Source organism: Sus scrofa, chromosome 8 (genome assembly GCF_054392235.1).
Source record: "Sus scrofa isolate SSC_HxYL_T2T_F1_AM1 chromosome 8, Sscrofa_HxYL_maternal_Yorkshire_Landrace_v2.0, whole genome shotgun sequence".
NCBI classification, from domain to species: Eukaryota; Metazoa; Chordata; class Mammalia; order Artiodactyla; family Suidae; genus Sus; species Sus scrofa.
The window spans coordinates 127,386,803-127,406,377 of NC_139390.1; the positions used below are offsets into that span (position 1 = coordinate 127,386,803).

The window sequence follows — 19,575 nt, forward strand, 5'->3', positions numbered from 1 at the left end:
AACATAGAGGTGCATGTATCTTTTTCAATGAAAGTTTTGTCCAGGTTTGTGCCCAGGAGTGGGATTGGTGGATCATATGGTAGTTCTATATTTAGTTTTCTGAGGTACTTCCATACTGTTTTCCATAGTGGTTGTACTATTTTACACTCCCACTAACAATGTAGAAGAGTTCACACCCTTTCCAGTATTTGTTATTTGTATAGTCACTAATGATGGCCCATCTGACATGTGTGTGGCGGTACCTCACTGTAGTTTTAACTTGTGTTTCTCCAATAAGTAGTGGTATTGAGCATTTTTTTATGTGCCTATTGGCTACCCATATATCTTTGGAGAACTACTTAGGTCTTCTGCCCATTTTTCAGTTGGGGTGTTTGTTTTTAGTTGTTGAGTTTTATGAGTTGTTTGTATATTTTGGAAATTAAGCCCTCATTGGTTGCATCATTTGTTAACTTTTTTCTCCCTTTCCATAGGTAGTCTTTTCATTTTTTTATGGTTTTCTTTGCTATACAAAAGCTTGTAAGTTTGATTAGATCCCATTGATTTGTTTTTGTTTTTATTTCTGTTGCTTTGGGAGACTGACCTAAGAAAACATTTGAGCAGTTGATGTCAGAGAATGTTTTGCCTATGTTCTCTTCTAGGAGTTTGATGGTGTCTTGTCTTTTTTTTTTTTTTTTTTTTTGTCTTTTCTAGGGCCGCACTGGTGGTATATGGAAGTTCCCAGACTAGGGGTCTAATCAGAGCTGTAGCTGCTGGCCTACACCACAGCCAAAGCAGCACAGGATCTGAGCCACATCTGTGACCTACACCACAGCTCACAGCAACGCCGGATCCTTAACCCACTGAGCAAGGCCAGGGATTGCACCCGCAACCTCATGGTTCCTAGCTGGATTCGTTAACCACTGAGCCATGAGGGGAATGCCTATCTTATGTTGAAGTCTTGAAGCCATTTTGAGTTTATTTTTGTGCATGGTGTGAGGTTGTATTCTACTTTCATTGATTTAAAGGACGATTTCCAGTTTTCCCAGCAGAATTTGCCAAAGACTGTCTTTTTCCCATTTTATATTCTTGCCTCCTTTGTCGAAGGTTAATTGACCATAGGTGTCTAGGCTTATTTCTGGGTTCTGTGTTCTGTTCCATTGGTCTGTATGTCTGTTTTTGTACCAGTATCACAGTGTCTTGATTACTGTAGCTTTGTAATATTGTCTGAAGTTTTGGGAGAGTTATGCCTCCTGCTTGGTTTTTTTTTTTTTTTGCTCAGGACTGCTTTGGCAATTCTAGCTCTTTATGGTTCCATGTAAATTTTTGGATTGTTTGTTGTAGTTCTGTGAACAATATGGGTAATTTGTAGGGCTTACATTGAATGTGTAGATTGCTTTGGGTAGTATGGCCATTTTTAGGATATTCTTCCATTCCAGGAGCATGGAATATCTTTCTATTTCTTTGAATCATCTTTAATTTTCTTGATTAATGTTTTATGGTTCTCAGCATGTAAGTCTTTCACCTCCTTGGTCACATTTATTCCTAGATATTTATTTTGGGTGTGATTTTAAAAGTTATTGTGTTTTTATATTTTCCAATATTTTAATGTTAGTATACAGAAATCGAGCTGATTTCTGAATGTTAATCTTGCATCCTGCAACTTTGCTGCATTTGTTCATCAGATTCAATAATTTTTGTGTGGAGTCCTTAGGGTTTTCTATTTACAGTATGATGTAATCTACATAGAGTGACAGTTTTATCACTTCTCTTCCAATTTGGATGCCTTTTATTTCTTTTGTCTGATTACCGTGGCTAGGACTGCCAATACTATGTTGAATAAGTGATGAGAGTGGGTATCCTTGACTTGGTCCAGATTTTAGTGGGAAGGCTTTCATCTTTTCTCCATTGAGTATTATATTTGCTATGGGTTTGTCATAAATGCTTTTTAGTATGTTAAAGTATATTCCTTCTATAACCATTTGGTAAGATTTTTTACCATGAATGGATGTTGGATTTTGTCACATAGTTTTTCTGCATCTATTGAGAAGATCATGTGGTTTTTTACTTTTTTTTCATTGCTATGGTGTATGACGTTGATTTGCTTATGTTGAACCATCCTTGTGAACTTGGGATTAATCCTTCTTCGTCGTGGTGTATGATCTTTTTTATATGTTGTTGGATTTGGTTGGCTAAAATTTTGTTGACAATTGTGTCTATATTCATCAAGTATATTGGCCTATAATTTTATTTTTTGGTAGTATCTTTGATTTTGATAGTATCTTTGTCTGGTTTTGATATTTAGGTGATGTTGGCTTCTTCAGCCTTTTGGAAAAGTTTAAGAAGGATGGGTATAAGTTCTTCTTTGTATGTTTGGCAGAATTCGCCTGTGAACCCATGGTCCTGGACTTCTATTTGTAGGGAGTGTTTTTATTACATACTCAATTTCATTTCTATTGAGTGATCTGTTCAAATTGATTTATCAATTCTTGATTTAATTTTGGCAGACTGTATGTCTCTAGAAAGTTGTCCATTTCTTCTAGGTTGTCAAATTTGTTAGTATATAATGGTTCATAATATTCTCTTACAGTTTTTTGTATTTCTGCAGTATCCATTGAGATTTCTGCTCCTTCATTTCTTATTTTGTTTGAGTTCTTAGTCTCCTCTTCTTGGTGAATCTGGCCAGAGGTTTGTCAATTTTGTTTACCCTTTCAAAGAACCAGTTCTTGGTTTTGTTGATTTTTTTTTCTATTATTTTTTTTTGATCTCTGTTTTATTGATTTCCTCCCTGATCTTTATGATTTCCTTCCCTCTGCTGACTTTAGGGTTTTTTTGTTCTTCTTTTTCTAATTCATTTAGGTAATAGGTTAAGTTGTTGATTTGAGATTTTTCTTCTTTTTTGAGGAAGGCCTGTATAGCTATGAACGTCTTTCTAAGAACTGTTATTGTGGCATCCCATAGATTTTGAATGGTTGTGTTTTCATTATCTTTTGTCTCAAGATAATATTTAATTTCCCTTTTGAGTTTCTCATTGACCCATTGGTTTTTTAGTAGCATGTTGTTTATTTTCCATGTAGTCAGTTTTTTCTCATTTCTTTAGCTGTGGTTGATTTCTAGTTTCATGCTATTGTGGTCAGAGAAGCTACTTGAAATAATTTTTGTACTCTTAAATTTTTTGAGATTAGCTTTGTGCCCCAGTATGCGGTCAGTCCTTGAGAATTTTCCATGTGTGCTTGAGAAGAATGTATTTACTGATTTTTTTGGATGTAATGTCCTGAAAATGCCAATGAGGTCTAACTTTTCTATTGTGTCATTTAGGATCTCTATTGCCTTATCTGTCTAGAGGATCTGTCCATTGATGTGAGTGGGGTGTTAATGTCTCCTACTATTACTGTATTCCTACCAATTTCTCCTTTTATGTCTGTTAGTATTTCTTGTATGTATTTGAGTGCTCCTATTTTGGGGGCATATATATTGACGAATGTAATATCCTCTTCTTGAATGGATCCTTTTATCATGAAGTAGTATCCTTCTTTTTCTTTATGGCCTTTGTTTTAAAGTCAGTTTTGCCTGAAATCAGTATTGCTACTCCTGCTTTCCTGTCTTTTCCATTTGCATGAATTATCTTTCTCCAACCCCTCATTTTAAATTATGTGTGTCCTTCATGCTAAGGTAATTTCTCGCAGGTGGCATATTATAGTCTCTTCTTTTTTTATCCAGTCTGCCACTCTGTGTCCTTTGATTGCAGCATTCAGTCCATTGACATTTAAGGTAATAATTGATAAATATGTATTTACTGCTATTTTAAATCTTATTTTCAGTTGATTCTATGTTTCTCCATTGTTACATTCTTTTTTGTTTGGATGATTTCCTTTTATTTTATGCTTATGTCTTACTCTTTTTAGTTTTTGTGAATGTATTGTTTGGTTTTGATTTGTGGTTGCCCTGTTTTTCAAGTTTGTTGCTGTATCTGCTTGCTTTAGCCTAATAGTCATATAGGTTCAAACACAGTCTTGAAAAAATAGAGTATAGATTTTCTTACTTTCCATCCCCATATTTAATGACTTTGATGTCCTTTTTTAACATCTTCATGTTTATCCATTTGCTGTTCCTTGTGTTTATCATCCTTTTACAATAGGTTTTTGTTTTTTTTTTTTCCTTGTATATCTGTATACTGGCAATATTTAAGTGGTTACTTTCCAGTTGTGATTTCCTCCATCCTATTTCTTTTTTTCTTAATGGAGGCTTTTTAGTATTTCTTTAAGAGTGGGTTTAGTATTTCTGTACTCTTTTAGTTTTTGTTTTTTTGGAGAAATTCTTTATTTCTCCTATTTTAAATGATGTTCTTGCTGGGTAAAGTATTCTAGGCTGCAAAACTTTCCCTTTTAGAAGTTCGAATACATCTTGCCACTCCTTCTGGACTAGTGTTTCTGTGGGAAATCAACAGATAGCCTTATGTGGATTCCCTTATAATCAAGTCTTTTTCTCTTGCTGCCTTTAGAATCTTCTCTTTAACTTCTGCCATTTTTATTATAACATATCTTGGCATTGGCCTGTTTGGGTTCAACTTGTTTGGGGCCCTCTGTGCTTTCTGTATCTTGATATCCATTTCCTTTAGATTTAGAAAGTTTTCAGCCATAATTTCTTCAAATATATTTTCAATTAGCCATAATTTCTTCAAAGATATTTTCAATCCCCTTTTTCTTCTCCTTTTGGAATCCCTGTTTTGCATATTGGCCTGCTTTATATTATCCCATAGATTTCTTATATTGCTTTCATGTTTATTCATTCGGTTTTATGTGCTGTCTTGATTGGGCAATTCCCATTATTCTGTCTTCCACGTCACTAATTTGTTCTTCTGCATTATCCGTTCTGCTCCTCAGTGCCTGTAACTTAGCTTGCATCTCTACAAATTAATTTTCTAGTTTTTCTTGGCTCCTCTTTATGTTTTCTAGTTTCTTTCTAAAGTAATCTACATTACTATAGATATCCACTCTTAATTCCTTTGTATTTGCTCCTAATATCTTCAGTGTTTTCACTGTCTCCTTTTTGAACTTGGTGTCTGTTAGACTACAGAGATCTATTTCATTGTTTGTTCCTTCAAGGGGAATTCTTCTGTTCTTTTAGCTGAGAGTGGTTCCTGAGCTATTTCATTTTGCTTATATTTTTCTTATTTGGTGAGTTTAGGGAAACCAACTGTTGTAGTCTTGGAGGGCTTTTTATATGCAAGCGTGCCTCTGGGTATTTTGTGAGGGCTTACTGTTTATTTTTTGTCATGGGGGCTGCTTTTGGTTTGAACGCTTGCTGTCTCTTTCCTCAGTGTGTGCAGGCTGTTATCTCCTTGATGGGGTGCTGTGCATGTTTCCAGTGAGATGGAGCCAATGGGTAGGGCTAGTAGCCAGTTCCAAGGACACTTGCCAAGGTGGTGCAGACTGCTTCTGGTTTCAGGGTCCTGGGAAGTGACAGTGACCCTCAGGCAGGTGTAGGCGGCGACCTGAGTGTTTGGCAATAGCAGCAGCAGTGTGTTTGTGTTTTACAGGGGAGTGAGAGCAATAACAGGTAGTGCTTTGTTGCAGTGCCCTCCTATGTGCTGATGTCTGAGGTGACTGGGGTGGCAGGTGGTGCCAGCTCATGGAGCCCCAGTGGTGACTGGCCACACCCACCTCTGGAATCAAAGGTAACTGTGGTGGTTTGCCCCTGCTGCCTGTAGACCATGCAAGAAGCACCCTGTAATGTTCACCTACACAGGAGGTACTGGCACAAGAGGGGCTGTAGCCTGTAGCTTGCACAAGAGGCACCTCACTGCCCATAGCCCCGCCCTCCAAAAGTACACATGTGCACATATTCCTATGGCAGTCTGCCCCTCCTCCTCTTGCCCTCCCCAACAATGGTGCTTTGCTTCTCTTGTGGGCCCAGTCATCCTCCCAGCTTCCCTCGGCTGAGGTACTCTGCTCCCCAGCCTGTGGTGCACCACTCCTCAGCTCCCTCAGGTTGTCTCCACAATGCCAATTCTAGTGCTCTCCCCAGAACCAACCTCTGGAGCCTGATTCTCAGTGCCCAGCCCCCACCCAAGCGTCTCAGGCTGAGGTGTCTTGGATTGGTGGTACAGATGGTCTTCTTGGCTCTTTCTCTGCTTTGCCCTCTTCAGTCCAGCTGCTGTGCTTTTCTCTGAGGCTTTGAGGTCACTCCGTCTTAGCTGATCTCCCTGTCAGTTAGTTGGCTTCCCAGGATGTGCATTCCTTTCCTCTTCCACAGCTCCCTATCAGGAGTGCTGGTCCCATCCTGATTCCTTTCTCTATCTATCTCCCTTTTTTTTTTCACCTTTTATTCTACCCAATTATGTGGAGAGTTTCTTGCCCTTTTTGGAAGTGTATGGTCTTCTGCCAGCCCATTCAGTAGATGTTCTGTGTGAATTATTCTACATGTAGATGGTTTTCTTTGATGTGTTTGTGGGAGAAGGTGAGTGCCATGTCTTAATCCTCTGCCACCTGATTTATTCTTGATTATATGTCTTTCTTATGTGGCTGGAGCACACTTTCCTGATAGTCTGATATATTATTATAAATATAACCAAATTTATAACCCCAGGCAGAAAAAGTTTGACAAAACAGTTGTCTACAGATAAGAGGGAGAGGTGAGTGTTGACTGGAAAAATCTCTGCCCTAAAATATGTGAGGGAAGTATTCAGGGAGTGGTAAGAAGTTGGGAGTAATACCTTTCAAGCATTAGAAAGACATGGAAAGAATAGGGCTGAATTTGGCAAACACCAAGATTTTCATTATGTTTAAACCAAAATTATGTTTTTATGAGAGTGACTAGATTCCAGATAGAATCTGCAAGGAGCAGGACTTGGATTTCACTACTTTTAAATCAATACATTTGTCAGTGGAAATCATTTAAAGTTTTAAGGGTGCCAGTAATGTGATTTTTTTTTTTCTTTTGGTATATTCATGCTGTTACCAAGTTAGGAACTTAATAAAACTGCCTCTTACTTTGATTTCCTGATCCAGGTAGTTTGGTATGCAAATGGTGTTATCTTTGACGTCAGTCTTGGTACTCATCACCTCTGAAGAACAAGAGCTCGCAGTAGAGCATGCTTTTGGAGGTGACACTGGATTTTTTACCTTATTTTCTTCCTAAATCAAAGGTATAATATAGTCAGTATGCATTTGCATCCACTTATATTTTCTATGAAAATTGAATGTAAAATGAATAAGAAATGTTGTAACTAGTTAAGACACATTCATGAAAATAACGAAGTTATTTTTAATCCTGCCTTAAAAATCTTATCAAATATTTCCATTTAGAGATAGAATAGTGATATTTATTTTTTAGGAAAACTACTTTAAACCATTAAATATAAAGATAATGATTTCTTAATGTTTAATGTGCAAACATTATTTATATTGCTGCTCCTTGTAACAGCCAACTCATAACACATGAGACTTTTTTGTTGAGTTGGGACGATGTCTCTCCAATGACAGGCAGCAAGTCTGCCAAGAGGTTTTATGCTGTCTGTGGAGAAACTGAATAGTAAGAACTGCTGCTTCTTGGCTCTGCTAAATGGCAGCTGAGAGCTGGAGAATTAGGGGAGTAAATTAAATTTCTTCCCTTGATTAGTTGGAAAAGGAAATATAAAGGCTATTTTCTTGTTCTGGAAGGTAAATATGTGTTTGCAGTTTTTAAAATCTGTGTGTACATCCCAAGAAAGGCTTTTAATATTCAGAAGTGAGTGCTATATAAAGATAAACAGAGGCTGGTGTCTGAATGTGTCAACAACCAGGGACTTTGATGATTAGAATTGATAGAACAGTCTTTAAATATTGATGTTTAGTGAAAACAAAGCTGTATTGTATATAGATATACTCTTCTGTTTGGGGGAATAGCAACATACATATATATATCTATCTGTAAGTGTGTATGTGTGTTCAGTTTCCCTACTGAAAACAACTAAACAGGCAGATTAAATTTTTTTTTTCTAATTTAAACTGTAGAAACATGACTAACATAGGAATTAATAGGTAAAAAGTGAAGCAGAAATGAGACACCTAAGGTGTGTACGGTTGCCATTTTGTCCCTGAGGTCATTGTCTTATTCATCCTAGAGAATGAAAACTTTCTTTTGACAGCCTTAAAGATCCTGAAAGACAGAAGTCAAAGCTTAATAAAGGGCTATATCCTCAAGGTCAGGTGACCTGGAAGTCCTTGAAGAAGTATAGCCTGAGGTCAAGGTTTAACTTTGGTAAGGTGGTCTAGGCTAGTAGGGCCTCTGGGTTCCTACAGATGCAGGCACCAATTATCTGGAAGAAAATACACTTATCATGTGCTTCGTATTCCTACAAATGATTTTTAGTACATAATGTCAAGCAATTAAATCATGAGTGAAGAAATTATTAGAATTGGAAAAAATATTAACTTAATGCTAATGAAAATGTTGTCTAGCAAATTTATCAAAACAGCCAAAGCACTCCTCAGAAGGGAATTTACATGTGTGTGTGTATATATATGTATATCGAATCCATAGATATATATAACATAAAGATAAAAGAACAATAAAATATAGTGTGTGGATGGAAAGAGAAAAAAGATTGTAAATCAACAAAACAGAAAATAAATGTATAATATAGAGGTCAAAACCCACAAAAATTGATTTTTAATAACATTGATAAACTTCTGTTAGAAGTGATTAAGAAAAATAAAGACACAAACTAACAAAACAGATATGTGGAAGGATACATCTTTCAGAAACTGCAGGTGTTTTAAAAAGAATATGAGGATATTATGTATAATATCAAGTTCAAATATTTAGACAAAATTAATAGAATTTTGGAAAAAATATATTACCAAGATCAGTCAAGAAGAAATCGATACCCATCAGGCAGGATAGCAGGAGGAAGTGGAACTCATCTCCTTCTATAAACCATCAAAAATACATCTATGTGTGGAACAGTCCTCACTGAAAGCTAACTGGAAACTGACCGAAGGACTACTGTACAATCAAGGCTGTATGAAAGCTCCACTGAGGGCTTCACAGGCAGGTGACAGTCACTGCCCCTACCTTTCTGGGAATGCATAAGGCCCATTACTTCTACAGCCCCTAGAGAAACCACAACTGCCACCAGGCACTGACCTCTCCCCATCCCCTTCCTGGGAGCATGCATGGCTTCCTGTTGCTGCTTCCAAAGGGCCTGTAACCGGACACCAACCACTGCCTCTGCATCCCTGGGAGCACATGTGGCCTGCTGCCACTGCTACTGCCAGTGAGCATCCAGCAACCGGGTGCCAACCTCTGCTCTTGCTTCCTCGGTTGTGTGCACGGCCCACAGCCAACACTGAAGGGCCTGCAGCTACGTGCCAACTGCCAATTGCAGAGGGGTCGCATAAGCCACTGTCACCACCATCATGGATTATATCCCTGGGCACTGCCTGGCTCTGGGTCTGCACGTGAGTTGCTACCACTACTGAGAACTTCAGGACCAGGTGCTGCCTTCCTCATCTGTACACCCACCACCAAAGGGATAATAGCCTGCACATGATACGAGACAATAGGTACCCATACTAAAAACAGCCTTGTGGAGTTCTCACTATGGCACAGCAGGTAAGAGTTCCCATGTTGTCTTTGCGGTGCAGGTTCAATCCCCAGCCCAGCAGTTTAAAAAGATCTGATGTAGGTCGTAGCTATAGCTCAGATTTGATCCCTGGCCCAGGAACTACCATGTGTTGCTGGTGCAGCCAAGAAATAAAAACAGCTTTGCAACTAAAGAAGAGCTGAAATCACGTGGATTTACACCTCCACTGATGGCCGTACATATTCAGCCCTGGTAGAACATCTGAATGGATAATGAATGCTCTTGCACCTGAGATAGGTCTGGCTTGAGAAGCTATGGGTTTTATGGGCAATACATGTGGAGGCTGGACAAGGCCAGATTCTAAGCTGCCTTCATAAATCCCACAGTGGGCCCAAGAACACAATTACTGCAATCTTGAGTCCTGACCTCAGTGGATCTGTACTGTGACCTAGTGAAAACAATGCCTGAAAGATCCCAGGGCCAATTATATACCCACAGTTAAGGTGGGGTTGAATAGAGCCAACCACAGTGTACTGGGCGAGCCCACAATGAGGAAAAAGTAACATAACAGAGCACAATTACAGGTGAACAGTTCCAGCAGAAGAACACTCAGTGAATCTTTTCCCAGTGAGAATGTTGCAAATCCTCCTACCTCACCCTGCAAATCAGAACCACAACTCAGAAACAGATCTGGTAGTTCCTACTCCAAGAACTAGGGAGCAGAGCCAGCCCATTACAGGGCAGTGGAAATCACGGAGCAAAGAGGAGGCCCTGCCCAATATCCAGCACAAAATGAAAGAGAAATATGTTTCAGACAAAGGAAGAAGACAAAAACTCACAAATCAATTAAATGAAGAGGAAACAGTCTACCTGAAAAAGAATTTGAAATAATGATAGTAAGGATGATCCAAGATCTCAGAAAAAGAATAGATGCACAGATTGAGAACTTGTAAGAAATTTTAACAAGAGAGCTTGAAGATTTAAAGAATAAGCAAAGATGAAAACTATACTAGAAGGAATCAGTAGCAGAATAACTGAGGCAGAATAATGAATTAGTGTGGTGGAAGACAAGAGTTGTAAAATAACACTGCCACAGAAAAGAATAAAGAAAAAAGGATGAAAAGAAATGAGGACAGTGTAAGAGACCTCTGGAACAACATCAAGCGTACCAAAATTCACATCATAGGGGACCCAGAAGAAGAGAGGGAAAGGGCCTGAAAAAATATTTGTAGAGATTAGTTAAAAACTTCCTTATTGTAGGAAAGGAAACGATGAAGTAGAGGAAGTACAGAGATAAACTGAAGGAGAAACACGTCAAGACAAAGCCAAAAGAGAATAGCAACAAACAACATTCAAGGGAACTCCTCCATAATGTTATCAGCTGATTTTTCAGCAGAAACTCTAAAGGGCAGAAGGGAGTGGCAAGAATATGTTTAAAGTGATGAAAGGGGAAAAACCTTCAACCAAGAATACACCTAGCAAGGCTCTCATTCCTATTTGATGGAGAAATACAAACCTTTAAAGACAAGCAAAAGCTGAAAGCAGCACCACCAAACAAGCTTTATAACAAATGCTAAAGGAACTTCTCTAGGCTGAAAAAAAAAGAAGGCCACAATTAGAAATAAAAAATTATGTAGGAAAGCTCACCACTAAAGGCAAACATAAAATAAAAGTAGGAAATCATCCCCAGACAAATATGATATCAAAACCAGCAACTGTGGGAAGAGGAGAAGATGAATGCAGAATATTGAAAAAGTATTTGAAATTAATAAAAGACCAGGAACTTAAAGCAATCTCGTATATATATATATATAATATATAATATATTATATTACATTATATAATATATAATATATTATATTACATTATATAATATATAATGATATATAATATTATATCAAAACCTCATGGGAACAACGAACCAAGAAACTACTATAGACACACTCAAAAAAGAAAAAGCAATTCAAATACAACACCAAAGATAGTGATCAGATCACAAGAGAAGAGAACAAAAGAAGAAGGGAAGAAAACTCAACAATAACAAATCCAAAACAATTAAGAAAATAGCTATAGGACCATACATATTAATAATTACCTTGAACTTAAATGATTAAATGTTCCAATCAAAAGACATAGACTGGATGAATAGATACAAAAATAAAACCTGTGTAAAATAATGTTACAAGAGACAAAGAAGAACACTACCTAATGATTAAAGGATCAATCTAAGAAGAAGATGTAACAATTGTAAATATACATGCATCCAGCATAGGAACACCTTAATATATAACACAACTGCTAACAGCCATAAAAGGAGAGATTCACAACAACACAGTAATACTGAGGGATTTTAACACCTTACTTACGCAATGGACAAATTATCCAGACAAAGTCAACAAAGAAACACATGCCTTAAATGACACAATAGACCAGACAATTTAAATCGATATTTATAGAACATTTCATCTGAAAGCAGCAGAGTACACTTTCTTTTCAGGTGCACATGGAACATTCTCCAGGATAGATCACTTCTTGGGCCACAAGTCAAGCCTCAATAAATTTAAGAAATTTGAAATCATATCAAGCATTTTTTTCTGAGCACAACACTATGAGACTCAAATGAACCACAAGAAAAACTACAAAGCACAGAAAGAAGTGAAAGCTAAGCAGTATGCTACTAAACAACCAATAGATCACTGAAAAAGAGGAAATCAAAAACATACCTGGAGACAAATGACAACACAGTGATCCAAAGCTTATGCGCTATAGCAAAGCAGTTGTAAGAGGGAAGTTTACAGCAATACAGTCTCATTTCAGGAAACAAGGAAATCCCAAATAAACAACCTAACCTTACACCTAAAGCAACTAGAGAACAGACAAGCAAAACTTTTAGGTAGTAGAAGGAAAGAAATCATAAAGATCAGGGAAGAAATAAATGAGATAGAAAAAAACAGCAGAAAAGCCCAATGAAACCAAAAGTTGGTTCTCTGAGAAGGTAAACAAAATTGATAAACCTTTAGCCAGACTCATCAAGAAAAAAAAAGGGGGGGGGGAGAGCTCAAATCAATAAAATTAAAATGAAAAAGGAGAAATTACAACTGAAAATACAGAAATACAAAGATTCATAAGTCTACTACAAACAACTATACGTCAATAAGATGGACAACCTAGAATAAATGGACAAGTTTTTAGAAAGGTAAAACTTTCCAAGATTGAGCCAGGAAGAAATAGAAAATACGAATAGATCTAAACATAAGTTCGGGAATTGAAACTGTGATTTAACAACTTTCAAAAAACAAAAGTCCAAGACTTCACAAGTGAATTCTGTTAAACATTTAGAGAAGAGTTAATACCGATCCTGAAACTATTCCAAAAAACTGCAGAGAAAGGAATACTCCCAAGCTCATTCTATGAGGCCACTGTCACCCTGATACCAAAAGCAACCACAAAAAAGAAAATTACAGACCAACATCATTGATGAATATAGATGCAAAAAATCCTCAACAAAATATTAGCAAATTGAATCCAACAATACATTAAAAGGCTCATACACCATGATCAAATGGTTTTTATCCCAATGATGCAAGGATTTTTCAATATATGCAATTCAATATTATAACTACATTAACAAATTGAAGAATAAAAACTATATGATCATCTCAGTAGATGCAGAGAAAGCTTTTGATAAAATTCAATACCTGCTTTTGGTTTAAACTCTCCAGAAAGTGGGCATGGAGGGAACCTCCCTCAATATAGTAAAGGCTATATATGACAAACCCATAGCTAACATCATTTTCAATGGTGAAAAGCTGAAAGCTTTCCTGCTAAGATCAATAATAAGACCAGGATGTCCACTCTCACCACTTTTATTCAAAACAGTATTGGAAATTCTAGCCAGGGCAACCAGAGAAGAAAAATAAACAGAATCCAAGTTGGAAAGGAAGAAGTAAAACTGTTACTGTTTGCAGATGACATGATATTATACATAGAAAGTCCTAAAGATACTACCAGAAAACTACTGGAGCTCATCAATGAATTTAGTAAATTTGCAGGATACAAAATTAATAGAAATCTCTTGCATTCCTATACACTAGCAACAAAATATTGGAAAGAGAAATTAAGGAAATAACCTCATTTGCCATCTCATCAAAAAAGAATAAAAAACCTAGGAATAAACCTAAAGAGGCAAAAGACCTGTACTCTGAAAAGTATAAGACACTGATGAAAAAAAGGAAATCACAGATGACACAGATGGAAAGATACACCATGCTTTTGGATTGGAAGAATCAATATTGTCAAAATGACCATACTACCCAAGACAATCTATAGATTGAGCACAATCCCTATCAAACTATGAATGGCATTTTTCACAGAACTAGAACAAAAAAATTATTAAATTTATATGGAAATACAAAAGACCCTAAATAGCCAAGGCAGTCTTGAGAAAGAAAAATGGAGCTGGAGGTACCAGGCTGCCTCATTTCAGACTATAGTAGAAAGCTACAGTCATAAAAACATTATGGTACTGGCACCAAATATATATATATATCAATGGAGCAGCATAAAAAAACCCACATCTGGTCAACTAATCTATGACAAAGGAGGCAAGAATATACAATGGAGAAAAAACAATCTCTTCAGTAAGTGGTGTTGGGAAAACTGGACAACTACATGTAAAACAAATTAGAATACTCTCTAACACCATATGCCAAAATGGATTCAAGACCCCAACATAAGACCAGATAGTATAAAACTCTTAGAGGAAAACACAGAACACTCTTTGACATAAATCACAGCAATATCTTTTTTGATCCACCCCCAGAGTAATGAAAATAAAAATAAACAAATGGAACCTGATTAGCTGTAAAAGTTTTTTAGGTTAGGAAAGGAAACCATAAGCAAAATGAAGAGACAACCTACAGAATGGGAGAAAATCTTTGCGAATGAAGCAACCTTCACAGGATTAATCTCCAAAACAGACAAAGATCTCATAGAGCTTTATACCCCAAAAGCAAATAACCCAATTAAAAAGTAGCCAGAAGATCTAAACCAACATTTCTCCTAAAAAGACAGGCATATGGGCCAAAAAGCACATGAAAATACACTCAACATCACTAATTATTACAGAAATGCAAATCATAGCTACAATGAAGTATCCATCACCTCACATCAGTCAAAATGGTCATCATTCAAATGTCTCCAAACAGTAAATGCTGGAGAGAGTGCAGAGAAAACGGAACCCTCCTACATTGTTGGTGGGAGTGTAAGATGGTGCAACCACTATGGAGGACAGTATGGAGGTTCCTCAAAAAACTAAAAATAGAAATACCATATGACCCAGCAATCCCACTCCTGGGCATCTGTCTGGAGAAAACCATAATTTGAAAAGATACATGCACCTCATTGTTCTTTGCAGCACTATTTACAATAGCTAAGACATTGAAGCAACCTAAATGTCCATCAAAATAGGATTGAATAAAGATGTGGTACATATATACAATGTAATATTAGCCATAAAAAAGAATGAAATAATGCCATTTGCAGCAACATGGATAGATGTAGAAATTATCGTACCAAGTGAAGCAAGTCAGACAGAGAAAGATAAATATGAGATCACTAATATGTGGAATCTAATTTGAACAATTATACAAAAGAACTTAAACAGAAACAAACTCAAAGATTTTGAAACCAATTTTATGGTTACCAAAGGGAGGAGGGATAATTAGGAGATTGGGGTTAACATGTATACACTACTATATATAAAACAGATAGGGTACAAGGACCTACCATATAGCACAGGGTAATCTACTCAATACTGTGTAATAACCTACATGAGAAATGAACCTGAAAAGGAGTGGATATATGTAAGTGTATAACTGGACTTACTTTGCTCTACACATGAAACTAGTACAACTTTGTAAGTCAGCTATACTCCAATAAAATTTATTTAAAAAAAAAAAACTAGAAAAAGTTGTCCTAAACAGAAGGACTAATGAAAGGATTGACTGAAAGCATAACAGAATTTTAAAGAAGGCAGAGCCATGTCAGAGCCACAGAGGTTCATTCAACTATTTATTCAAAAAATATTGATTACATCGAGTAAGCCACACACTCCACTAAGTGTGTGTGTGAATATCCTAGTATGCAGTTTGCTTACTATAATGTATATAAACAAATCTATAAATACAAAAGAAAAAAGAAATATTCACCTGGAATAAGATGGGAAGGGAAGAAAGGAGATCAGGTCTGGGACCTGTTACCGATGGAGAAGATGCAGAAGAAAATGGAGAATACATGGGGGGAGGTTCACCCTCAGGAGTGAGTAGTTTGACCTACTTATTCAGCAGCCCAAGCCTCAGGTCCTATACAGGGAAAATGAGCCCTTTGGCTGTTTGGAGGACCTCTGAGACTAAGAGCAGTGCTGTGGGAAAACAACTCTGCTCGCAAGAACTCTGCTTGCCCCTAAGGCAGGGTGGAGAGGGCAGATGAAAGATGGCTCCAGTAGCTGCCCAGTTTCCCAGCACAGACCCCAGCCAGAGTTGAGTGAATATTTTAGCCCTACTTACTTCACTTTGCAGCTCCTCACTGGAGTGAGGGCTCCCACAACCGGGGTGAGAGTTCAGCTGTGGGGAGACAGAGCTAAGTCAGATCAGGGATTGCTTCTGGGTGGGGTAGGGTGGCCATTGTTGTGTACTCAGGCAGCACATCAGAAGCAGTCTGGAATGCTGACAGCAGCTGGTCCATATACCCTGATATACACCAAGAACCCACACAGGCCCCACCTGCCCTGTGGTGCAGCTTCACCCAGAACAGGGACAGTGGAACCTGGAGGAAGTGGTCAGTTGTGATGAAGGGGATTCAGTCCCCTGGACTACATCTATGCAGAGCGAGAGCACTAATTGCTATTGCCTGCACAGGGAATACATCAGAGTCAGCTTGGACCTCAGTCTATGGCGAGCTCCACAGGCCATACTCTGTCATGAGCCAAGAGCCTACATGGGCCACACTTGCTTCATCACTGCTCCCCTCTAGGGCAAAGGATCCAGTGCGGAAGGAGAAAGCACAAACTGAAAGGAACCCAACCCTCAGAGCTTCTGCTCTAGCAACTTGGGATCTAACCTTGCCACCGATAGGGTGGTTATGACCAGTGAGCAGGGGAGAAGCCCCACCTCACACCTGGCTCAAGCCCTAGCCCCTCCATCTCCTGTCAAGGTGATAGCTACTGGCATACCCTAAGGGAAGACTTGTGTCCACATTAAATCTGGCTCTTCAACCAAAGGCACTGGGTATATACAGACTATATAGGGATGTTCCCACCTGAAAACATCACTTCAAGACCACAATAGATAATGTTTCACCTAAATTCATAGAGACAGAGTAAGTTAAGCAAAATGAAAAGATAGAGGAACTGATGTCAATTGAAAAAGCAAGGAAAAAAAAAACCTGAAAAAATAATGAAATAATTTACCATGTAAAGAATTCAGAACATTACTAGTAAGAATGATAGTGAATGAGAGAAAAGATAAACACAGTGAGAATTTTAACAAGGAAGCAGGAAACATTCTTTTAAAAGACTCAGTGAGGAATGAAGAATTCAATAACCAAAATATAAAATACACCAGAAGAGAAGGAAGGGGATCAAGATGGCTGAGTAAGAGGATGTGGAGCTCACCTCCTGCAGACACACCAAAAATACATCTATATGTAGAACAACTGTCACAGAAAACTAAATGGAAACTGGCAGAGGAGTTCCTATACAACCAAGCCTGCAATTAAGATTCCCATGTAATTGAATAGGACTGGAAGAAAAGCATTTTATCAGAATTTGTGCCCCTGTGAAGGGACTAAGAGGAAAGGGGAGACCTCATGGGCAGTGAGTGGGTCGAGCCAGAGACTGGGAATCCCAGTCCTGGGGTCCTGTGCAGAGGAGACAGACCCTTTTGGTTGCTGGGAGAACCACTGGCACAGACTAAAGAGGCCTAGACCCCACTTGTGAGGCGTGTAGGGGTGCTGGTTTTGACACTAAATAGAACAATCTGCCCTAGCAACTGCCACCTTACCATGTTCCCCAAACAGCTAAGAACACCCCTGCCTGCTCTCCTCACACCACAGCTTCGCACATGGGGAACCTAGGACCTGGGAAGACTCAATATACGGACACGGAGGCAACCTTAGGGTGGGAATGGTCTAGGTGAGGCGGCAGCAGCCACTGGTGGTGCCTACTCCACACAAGGAGACCAGACTGCTGATGTCAGCACAGCCATTTCAATTCCTGCATCCACAACGCCAGGATCCCCAAACCTAGCCAAGCAAATGCTCCAGCCATGCCCACTTCACACCACAACCTTGCAGCAGATCTGGGACCACCACAACAGGGGAAGACATTATCTCTGGATGCATCTGAGTGGAGTCACAGACATTGGACAGCAGCTTGTCAGACCTTTGTAAGCACATGGGCCCCACTTATTTCAGTACTCTTGTCCTTTTGGGCAAAAGCCCCAGTGCATGAAAAAGGAAAAACATACAAACTTAGAACAGAACCAGATCGAGACCAAGCCTCAGGGCTTCTGCTCCAGCAGCTTGGGAGCAAACTCCATCCCTGACAGGATGATGACTGCCACTAAGCAGAGAAGTCTTGCTCCTCCAGCACCACCCACAGCTGTTATTAAGGTGACAGAGACCTGAGGAAAGATGTGACATGTCCATATCGAATCCAACCCTTCCAAAAAGGACACTAGGCACAAATAGTCTACACAGGGATGTTCCCACATCTTTTGCTGATCAAGACCATAACAGCTAACTATTCCACCTAGGTCCACAGAGAAAGAGAAAGTTAAGTAAAATGAAAAGGCAAAGGAGCTACTCTTAATTGAAATAGCAAGATAAAAACCCTGAAAAAAATAATGAAAAAGAGATCAGTTCACCAGACAATGAGTTCAAGAAGTTGGTAATGCTGAATTGGATTAAGGAAGAGTATTGGTATAAACACATGATTTTAACAAGGAACTAGAAACTGTAAAGAAGACCAAATCAAAAATAGGTAATCCAATTCCTTGAGTTAAAAAAAAACTCTAGAAGCAATGAATTAGCAGACTAAATGACAAGAAGAATGCATAAGTGACCTGGAAGATAGAATACTGAAAATCACCCAATCAAAACAGTAGACAGGCAAATTCTAAAAAAAGGAAAGCATAATATGAGATCTATGGGATAATTTGGCCTTTTTTTTTTTTTTTTTTTTTTTTGGCTTTTCAGGGCTGCACCCGCAGCATATGGAGGTTCCCAGGCTAGGGGTCCAATCGGAGCTGTAGCCGCTGGCCTACACCACAGCCACAGCAACTTGGGATCTGAACCACATCTGCAACCCACACCACAGCTCACCCCAACACTGGATCCTTAACCCACGAGCAAGGCCAGGAATCGAACCTGCAGCTTCATGGTTCCTGGATTTGTTTCTGCTGTACCACAATGGGAACTCCTGGGATAATTCAAAATGTGCCAACGTTTGCATTTTAAGGGTTGTGGAAGGAGAAGGGAGCGAGAAAAGGATCAAAAATGTATTTGAAGAAATTATGGGTGAAAAATTCTGAAATCTAAAGACAGAAATAGATATCCAGGTATAGGAATCACAAAGGGTTCCAACTAATATGAACCCAAACAAACCCAGATCAAGATCTATCATAATTAAAATGGGAAAGATTAAAGACACCATTCTAAAGTCAGCAAGAGAAAAATAAGAGTCATAGACAAGGTAATCCCCACAAGGCTATACCAGCTTATTTCTCTGCAGAAACTTGGCAGGCCAAAAGGGAGTGGTATATTTTCAAAATGTTGAAAGGAAAAATGTGCAACCTAGAATACTCTACCCAGCAAGATTATCATTCAGATTAGAAGGAGAGAGAAATAATTTCTCAGGCATAAAACTGAAAGAATTCATCAATACTAAACCTATCATAAAAGAAATATTGAAGGGTCTTCTCTAAATAGAAGTTAAAAATCTACAGGAAAGGGAAGATTCCAATAGGGAATGC

General features: G+C 38.4%; 1 protein-coding gene across 5 annotated transcripts in view; it reads right to left on the reverse strand.

The window, feature by feature from the left end:
• C8H4orf17 (chromosome 8 C4orf17 homolog) overlaps positions 1-19,575 on the reverse strand; it is a 350,193-nt gene that overhangs the window by 26,047 nt on the left and 304,571 nt on the right. For 4 of the 5 annotated variants that reach the window (XM_084973340.1, XM_084973341.1, XM_084973339.1 and 1 more), the window contains one exon: positions 6,969-7,112. In XM_084973340.1, coding sequence (XP_084829466.1) covers positions 6,969-7,112 — 144 coding nt within the window. Of the gene's footprint in view, positions 1-653; positions 7,113-19,575 lie in introns of those variants that run through there. The other variant, XM_084973344.1, reaches the window with a different exon arrangement.